Source organism: Polyergus mexicanus, unplaced genomic scaffold (assembly GCF_030449975.1).
Source record: "Polyergus mexicanus isolate NDT 795.1 unplaced genomic scaffold, iyPolMexi1.0 SCAF_223, whole genome shotgun sequence".
Lineage (NCBI taxonomy): Eukaryota > Metazoa > Arthropoda > Insecta > Hymenoptera > Formicidae > Polyergus > Polyergus mexicanus.
This window is the reverse complement of record NW_027223543.1, coordinates 5,851-15,695: the sequence shown is the minus strand read 5'-3', so window position 1 is coordinate 15,695 and position 9,845 is coordinate 5,851. Positions and strand designations below refer to the sequence as shown.

General features: G+C 37.7%; 1 protein-coding gene across 1 annotated transcript; it reads right to left on the bottom strand.

Moving 5' to 3' along the window:
- Nucleotides 1–4,357: 4,357 nt before the first annotated feature.
- LOC138944506 (notch homolog 2 N-terminal-like protein A) lies at nt 4,358–9,579 on the bottom strand. Its single transcript, XM_070315352.1, has 3 exons — nt 8,858–9,579; nt 7,803–7,936; nt 4,358–5,101 (listed from the first exon to the last, which is right to left on the bottom strand). The coding sequence occupies exons 1-3, from the start codon at nt 8,905–8,907 to the stop codon at nt 4,995–4,997; spliced, it is 291 nt and encodes a 96-aa protein (XP_070171453.1). The 5' UTR covers nt 8,908–9,579; the 3' UTR covers nt 4,358–4,994.
- Between the last annotated feature and the right edge of the window lie 266 nt (nt 9,580–9,845).

Sequence of the window (9,845 nt, the reverse complement as noted above, 5' to 3'; positions counted from 1 at the left end):
TAGAAATAAATTTAATATAAAATTTCATGTAATTATCGCCGCATATAATTATCGTATTTTTCGTCGATTTAGCGGTCGAGAAGGAGACTATCCGTGATGGAAAAAGCTAATTACGACGTCACCTTGCTTAGCTTCGCGCGCCGAGAGTTGCTACATATCTAAATCACGTACGGAGGATGTCAGGTTGAAGATCCGGAAGAGCGAGATGAGCGAGTGAATAAAGCGACGGACACGCCGGATTGCGCGATGAAATAGACCCGTGGACAATGCACGAGAATGGAGGCACACGAAGACGTACATCGCGAGGACACTTGTTAGATGTCGTCGTACGCGCCTGCTTTGTGCTCGAGGGTTCGCGGCTATTAATTACGCAACGTAGAGAGAAAGAGAACGCGGTTTTTGTCGGATTAGAAGAGAACACACGGAGAGATATTAATAACGCTCTCTCACAAAAGTCGCCGCCGAAACGCATTGAGAAACACGCGAACATCCCGTGAATGGCGGATCCATGGAGGAGATTTAATTAAGTGTTAAGCCCTGCTCGACTAATAAAGAACAATGTAACAGAGAAGTCGATAAATCTTCCCTCTCTTTTCGGAGTCGTGAGTCGCGAGTGTATGGATTTCAATCGTCTTTGAAGGTATCTAAACGACATTTCTACGGACCAAGTGTGGGTGGCAAGAACAGAAAGAGAGAGAGAGAGAGAGGTACGTACGTACCTCGGCGTTAAAATTCGTGTACCGTTGTAGGAATGGTAGATAAAACACGACACGTGGGAACGAGGCGCGAGTTATCGCGCGCTGTTGTAATAATTATCAGCGAATCGATCGCGACGCGTGACGGAAAACTCACGGCCGATTATTCGCGTGTTTCCGGGTGTACCCATGGCATAAAAGTACCGCTTTTTCGGCGAATATACAGCGTTTCTCTATTAAACAAATAATGCAGAGAATTTAATTAGAAGATATCGTGTCTTCTGACATTTCAAATGTCAATATCAATATTTTGATTAAATTAAAAGCTAAAATTAAAATCTGAAAAAAAAAAAATATATATATATATATATATTATAATATAATTTGTTAGAATTCGTCTAAATAAGTTGCTAAAATTTATTTTAAAGAGAAATATTTATTAAATATTTTCTAGTGTTTATAAGAAAACGATATAAAAAAATCAACAAAAAATTAATTTTCCAAAATTTAATGCATATTTTATGAAACATATTTTCTCTAAAAAAATATATATCTTAAAATATATATTAGATATTAGAGTATTAAAATAAATTAGAACACATAAAATAAATTAATAAAATAGTAATAAATTAATAATAATAATAATAATAATATAATAAAATATAATAATAATAAAATAATAATAATAAAATATAATAATAAATTATAAAAAAAAATTTTTAGCTCTTTAAACGCACATGGTTGTAAAATGAAATCGAAAGAAGTATCTTCACTTCGATTTCTGTATGTATTTTTTTTCTTTCCCTTCCATTGCCCTTAATCCTCGACACATTTCTTATCGTATAAATTCTCCGCAACAATTCCCCAGGAGAAACGGCAAAAACAGCGAAACTAACGCGCACTTTACTTTGCAAGCTCTGCCTTGCCAGTCACTTCGCCACAGTCCCTCGTTCGTCGTGCTACGCATTTTACGTGTGTTCGAGCAATGGTATAAATCAGCCGGGAATGGATAACCCATTCATCCATTTCGTGTCTCTCTCTCTCTCTCTCTCTCTCTCTCTCTCTCTCTCTCTCTCTCTCTCTCTCTCTCTCTCTCTCTCTCTCTCTTGCTCAACCACATGTGAGAGACAATACTTTAATATTTTACGCTTACGCGATTTATGCAGTGATAAGTAATTTATGTTAAACAAATGACGAGAGAAATCATATTTCTCTTTGGAGGAATAAGAAATAATTTATTTCTTTTTTATATTATTTTTTCTACTATTCAATTCGCAACCGATATGTAAAAATTTCACATGATAAAAGATCATATGAGGAATCCATAAAATGATCACGCGAATGTAATTTTATAAAGAATACTATAACTTTAACGTATCGTCTGTCCTTTTGACTTGCATGTGTATGTATATATGTGCTTGCTGTAAACCAGTTACAGAAATTACACGGATAACATGATGAGCGAGCAAATGTACTCAATCTTCCGACATCGTTCGCGGTAAAATAGATCGAATAGAAAATAGATGGATTCGATCGTGCGTACAAGCAGGACCCGTTTGATTTTAATTAAGCAGCAGCTTGTATTGGCTTCGTTGCAACTGCTAAGAGAAATGGGATAGTAGCCGTTCAATAAAAGTAAAATGCTAGCTTTTAATTGATAAGAAAGCTCGTATACATTTTTCATGTCAACAGTATATGAGCTTGAACAGCCTTTCATGTCAAGGTCATTAACTGAAGATAATCAAATATCTTTTTATTTGTCGTACAGAATTGTTTCAACATAGTTATTAAGTGTGTTAAAAAAACATTACATTGCATGTATTTCATGTTTTAATAAGAGATTTTAGTTTTTTTGTCTTCTATAATATAATATAATTCTAATCTTATATAACATATTTTTTGTATTACATAATATTGTATAATAATATTAATAATGTATATTACTATAATAATATTAATAATGTATATTAATCTTATATAACATATTTTTTGTATTACATAATATTGTATAATAATATTAATAATGTATATTAATAATGTCCCAGACAGCACAAAACATCTTCAGGATCATCCTGAATATGTCCAGGACGGTTCAGGACATTTGTAGGATGTTTTAAGATATTATTATAAATATATTTATAAAAATTTAATATGCATACATAATTATTTTTAGTTGTGTCGGCTATTTAATATAATTTAGAAATCTTAAGTATTACAATGAGTATTAATGTCCTATAAATGTCCAATGGATAACATCTGGATGTCTGTAGGATATATCTGCCCTGTCTATTATATTGGATGTCTTTTGGATTTCCAGAGGACATATACATGTGCAATTAATTGTTAATATTAATTTCGTTCAATATTAATAATTGAATTTGATGCGCACATTTTCATATATCCAACATTATTATTTGTTCACCGCTATGCGACGCGCGAACTCGTATTTGAGATTTGGTCATGAGAATTATATAAAAGCTTGCAAAGAGCAACTGACAGGAAATTACAAATGTAATTATTTTCTATCAGTTCAATTTCTGATGTAATCCCAACATAAGGAATTCAGATATTGGATTGTTTAAAAAATATTACACGACTCAAATCCGGAAGCCAATCCTAAAATATTCATGTACAGCATGAAAGCCTCAAATATTAAAGAACATAAACTATTTTTAATATTAGATTTTTAGTATTGGCAGTAAATAACAAAACATAATTTTAATTTAAATTTTAAAATTTGCTCCTTGAAACATACGAAAAATAGCCCTAACATATCTTATAAAAGTCCTTAGGATGTTCCACAGGACTTGAATTCTCCAGAGGTTAGTATACGGCTATCATTTACTCTTCCTCAGGACATCCAGAGGAGATCCGAGGATTAAAATGGGATATCCTGAGAATATCCTGCATGTATGTCCTGGATACCCTTTGGACGTCCTAAGGACATCCTTGTACTGTTTGGGGTAATATCAATAATATTAATTAATAAGTCATGCTTTAAATATTTTTGTTTACATAATCATAAAAATTTACCGTGATAAAATAGGAAGATTAATTTGTATTATGAGTACGCTATTCAACTTATTGTTGGACGAAATGAAACAGTCAATATATAAAAAATATGAAAATATAAATTTGCTTTACTCCGTCTAAAGCCCGAATCACACTAGCGGCTCGCGGCCGCGACCGCGTCTGCAATTGCGATTCTGCCTCAGCCAATCAGAAAGCAGCGATCAACGATGGCGATTGGCGATTGCCGTTTGGACTCTCGTCCGTTTTTCGAGTCGCAGCCAATCACAGGATGCCGTATGGCCACGTGTTGCTTTGCCAAAAATGCACACAATTTTTTTCTCTTCTTTATACGTGTATTTCTTAATCGTTGTAGGTTTGCATCCATATTAACTATTTTTCAGTTCACTATCATCAGATTCCTCTAATATTTCATTACTTATTACACTATATTCTTCAGAGAAAATACCGAGTGGTAGCCGTAATCACCAATTGCAAGTGTGATTGAAACATAGCAAATCGCAATCGCAGACGCAATCGCAGTCGCGGCCGCGAGCCGCTAGTGTGATTCGGGCTTAAAGCAAAATAAAATGTAAACATAAGAATATAAACGTAACAATGAGAATATACAAGAAATACTTGAAGGGCAGAAAATGATGGAGTCATCGAATATAATCGCGGTCGCGAGCTATAAGAAGTGGATCAACAAATTAATCGGGGTGTGAGAGCATCGATGGAAACTCTCACGAGACTATTCAATCCTCCGGTCGGCGTCGCCGGTACAAAGTACGTACAACTTCAACAATAAATTCGAGTTTCTTGCCGCATCGTCGCGCGACGTAGATAAAATCGACGATTTAATTCCTCCGCAAGAACTTTACCGAGCAGGTACAATCGTCGCGATCGATCAAACGGCAAGACTCCTCTTCGCTCCCTTCCTCTCATCTCCAATTCGTACACTCTGTATCTCTGTATGTGTGCATGAGTGTAATGATGGAATCGGAACGATATGAAGAAAAAATGGCAGTTAGAAAACGAGTATTGCAAGAGCGAGCCGAGGTATCACTCTCTCTCTCTTTCTTTCACCCAGCTTCTCATCCCGTCTTTCTTTCTCCGTTTGCATCGTTTTCCCTTCTCTCTCGACCAATCAATTTTCTAGTTAATCGTTTAACCGACTGTTCGCTAGAGCAGTTTCTAATTAGTGGAATCCAATGGAGAAGGCGTGATCGGATCGCTCGACGCGAGGAAAATCCTTTGCTAGTCAGGGATTAGATCCTTAGAAACGAGTCGCTATAATCGCACGCGACGTAAAATGGAGCGTGAAGAGGGTGGTGGCTCGTGCTCGGCACGAAGTGGCAACAGGCAGGTCAAACGATGAGAGTTAAAAGAGCGGGATGCTGGAAATTGAACCATTATAACTTGTTACGCGAGCAAATCATTTCGAACGAGAAGCTCGCGATACTGTCGAATTTCATTTCGATGGAAATTATATGGCATCTTATTATTCTCTTCAAGTAAACCAATAAAATGACAGAACGTACGATTATATAAATGCATTCAATCTGTATAATATCTTGCATTCCTTAAAATTTATATTTCTTTTTCATCTATTTCTCTCTCTTTCTTCTTAGATAAAAAATAATTTTTATTTAATCGGAATAAAAATAAATTATAATAGCGACGTGTAAGCGTACAAGCCTTATATCAAAAATCTAATAAATATCTAAAGAATCTAACAAATCATAAAATAGGTATTAAATTTGAGGAGTAAATTTTTTTTTTTTTTTTTTTTCCCAACTCGATCTCTTATAAACACTAGAAAATATTTAATAAATATTTTTTCAATTAAAAAAAATTTGCCAATCTAGTTTGTAGACGAATAAATACTATGTTAAAAAAATAAATATCATGTTAAAATCCAAAATGTTTACTAAGCATTTATGCTGGTAATTAATCAGGCGTAACTGTTACAAGCAGGATCGATACGCTGAGAGGAATGGAAAGTAGGAACTGGCGAGTAGAGAAAAATGAAGAAAACGGGATCTTAACGACGGTAATATACCGGGACGAGAGGCTAGAGGAGACTTCTCGAGCACCGATCGAGGAAGTTCAGCGACTCCTCGCGGTAGGTAGAATAGTTACGATCGACAACAACCATCTCACCGCCAACACTATGACTGGAGGGGGGGGGGGGGGGCACGCCTTCTTCGAGTTTCGATCCCGGCGCGGACTTATTGGAGTGTCACGGGAGCGGGAAGAGCAAGTGTGCCTTCCGCGGAAGATGTCGATCGCCTTGAGCGGAAAAGGCGATAATGACGGGCGGCCCCGTTCGCGCCAACGTCGTTCGAGGTATAAAACGGAGAAGAGGCCAAGGGAAAGGATGATCGAAATAAGAGCCACGGTGCGTGTAGTTATACAGGCAAGTCTCTTCAGATGATGGAGGCCTCGGACGAGGGCTTCTCGAATGCCTGCCGAGACAAATGGCAGGCACAAAGCGGCACTTTGTATTTAATGTAAGGTAAAATACACGGCGGCGACACGCGTGAGCAAAGTTACACAAATACATACCGAACATTCAACGTTCAATTTCTTGCCTCCCCCACTATCTTATCCCCAAGAATGCCCGCGAATTTATAGGTGCCCGTTAACCCGAAAAAGGTTCGATTAAACGAAACAAGATTTAGCATCCTGGGAATTTAATATAATATCGATGCCTTTAAAATCAAATGACATTGATTTGTTAAAACTGTAATTTAAAAAATGAATTATGCTTTATAATATTTTTAAAGCCTTATTAAGTATTTATTTATAAAATATTAAATCGTATTAAAAATGTACGTGTATAGAAAAAAGCAATTTACGAATGTGATTAAGACATTGAGAATATTTGCGTGTCTAAATAAATAAAAAAATTCAACCTACCAATCCGTATACATAGTTATAAAAAATAAAACAAAAATGTACGCAATTTAAAAAATTACACGTATTATATATTCTACAATGTAACATCGCGTATATATGTACGTATATACGACGTCTTTTTATAATATCAGGAAGCGTGTAACGATCAGTAACGAAGAATCCACCTGCGAGAGGGTAGAATTCGCTCGCGTTTCTTTAACGGGAGAAGGTGCGCCAGCACAAGGTGGACGGAAGAGAGATGGGGGAGAAGAGGGGAAATAAAGGAGCAAGACCAAGTAGAAGGTGGGGTCGCCATGGTCGTGGTCCGCCTGGGAAAAAGAGGACCACGCATTGTGATCCGGGGAGCGAGAAGGCCACGCTAGGCTGACCCTAGGCTTTACATTAACCATCCACCGCGTATACACACGTATACGTAAATGGCCGGACACCCCTGGCCGAGATTGTACCTGTTGCACCGAGTAATCATTGCTCTGCCGTGCGAGAGACTTTCTTCTCTCTCTCTCTCTCTCTCATGGTTATTCTCTCGTATTTTTGGAGCAAACAGAGTGGAACGTGTGACAGTCTCCGACAAACTTCGAAAATCCCGCGGCGATTTATCGAGACGCATCTGTAATTAACCAATCGGCGAAGACTTTTGCCCCCTCCCCTCCTCCCACCTACCCCCGCCACCCAAATGTCACACGAACAAACGATTCGCGAGGATCAACCTCTCCTCGCTTCGTGAGAAAAGTTTACGAAACGGTTTTCACGGAAATCGCGAAATTTCGAGATTCTCGATATGACAGAACGAAAGTCATTATTTATCCCGCGCTCCGGAAACAGGAGACGAAGAAGGGGGAAGAAGAGATCCTCTCTCTCTCTCTCTCTCTCTCTCTCAGACGTCAAATTATATTTCTCCGCGACATGTAATTAATTCCACATAATTTTTAAAACTCGACAATATAATGAAAATCTCCGTAGATTCTACCATTCATTTTCCTTAATCTTGTGACAAATGGCATCACATACACGTGACACGCGAATGACAGGGAGTTCGGGAAGAAGAGGAGCGAAATATATACGCGAGGAGATCGTACGCGTTGATACGAAAAAGTTTCATCTTTCACTGGAATTGGGATTGTACGATGAGAGATTTTAAGGCGCGATAGGAAGTAGAAAGAAAAAAACTTTACTCACCTTCGGGACAGTGACACGCGTAGCCGAGCTCGCCCAGCTGATGACACGAGCCTCCGTTTTCACATGGTGACGGATCGCAGGGAATGTAGTCGCTCTCGCAATTTTGTCCGGTGTACCCGCTCGAGCACATGCATCTGCGAGATAAGAGAGAATACAAAGTTGAAAATATGTAAACAAGGCTAAATATGATAATCTAAAAAAAAAAAAAAAAAAAAATGTAACTTTAGATACTTTATAATTTAAATTAGAAATTCCTGTAAATAAATAACTATAGTTTCCCCCCCCCCCTTATCAATTTTAATGCGTGAATAATCAACACGATATGTGTGCATTATCGATTTTCCATGTGACACGAGAAATCTGTAAGATGATCCAACAGCGAAAACATAAAACAATTCCATCGATTTCGCGTTGATATCGATGACAATAATCGAAAGAATATGACACTGTCCAGTAATCGTGCCACCCGTTTCGATCAATAATTATTTCAAACAAAGCAAATCTTTTCAAACATGTAATGGCATATAAAAATATTTCTTTAAATAAATTAAAGATCGTCAAGCATCTTTTTCCTTTTTTCCGTGAGAAATTTTTATTTAAAAAACTTGGCATATAATACTCTTATTTTAAAAGTTGCTATCCTTTCGGAAAATTCTTTCATGATTCATAGACATCATTCCAATGTGACATTTACACGTCACGTAAAATACTCGTTCATATAAATATCAATATACATATATTTCCCGTTTATTAAATATTATTTTATAAGACTATCCTTGTCTCTAGCACTTTATTTACAGTGCTGCCGCCTATTTGCTATATATATATATATATATATATATATATATATATATATTTCATCCTTCATTTTTAAAATCCCTCTTAAAACAGTGATAAAACTCAGCTTATTATGCTTAACTTAAATTTATCAAACGATTCATCGGTAAAAATTACAAAACAGTATTTTTTTTTTTTTTCGCTTCACGCATGCGAGGATAAGGTAGAAAAATTTTAAATCGGAAAATAAAATTTTTCCATTCTTTTCGCAAACGCACCTCGAGCCGGCGACGAACAGTAGCAGAAGAAGCACGCGCGTGAGATTCATTTTCGCTTGTAATCGATGCCCACGAACGATCGCAGCAGTGAAACGTAATCCTCATATTTCCACGAAGAGGCCCGATGCGCGAATGTTCACTCCATTTTCCGAGAACAAGAAATTACCGGGAGAGGAAAGGGGGAGGAGGATCCAGGCTCGCGGGCACAGCCTCTCTTCTCCTCTCTCGTTCCACGAAACGATCAATTAAAAATTCACGGTATACAAACGCACTTGATATCTTTTTTTCTTTTCACACGACTCTTATAACATTAACCCTTCGCACACAAGTTCACACACTATCGAACACTAGCTTCGGGAAAGGCCGCTTTACACACGAGAGAGTAAATCCAACTTGTCAAAGAGATGACTGCGACATTTGATAGAGAAAAAAAATTTCAAGAGTAAAAATTCATAAAATATAATCAGTTAGTATAAATACGCGATTCTTATATCGATGATCACACTGTATTTAATATCACGATACAATGTCGCTCGCCTTCGAACTCGCGCGAATTACTCGGTAGTATCGCGGTTTAACCGACGAACGGCGCGTGTGTCTTTCCACTTGAACACTGAAAATAATCATACTCCGTTCGGTTTATAACGGTTTATTACTTGAACGAAATCAATGCTCGAACGCGAACGTGGGAACGCGCGCGCGAAATATACAGCGTCCTTTCGGGTGACTGGCGACTGACTAACCTTACCTTCCGCCGTGGACCGCTCAGAGGGCGCCAGCACCGCGCGTTTCCCTCCCCCACTACTGCAGCGCGCGCTAGGACTCGTCCCCCTCCATCTCTTCCACATCAACGTGCGCTTTCTCTTTCTCATCATTCGCGCCCCTCTTTTCTCCTGCACTCGCGCTTACTCACACTTGAAAGTTCCCTTCTCGCCCTAACTTCGTTGCTTTCCGATCGAAACGTTATCTTTTCTCTCTCTCTCTCTCT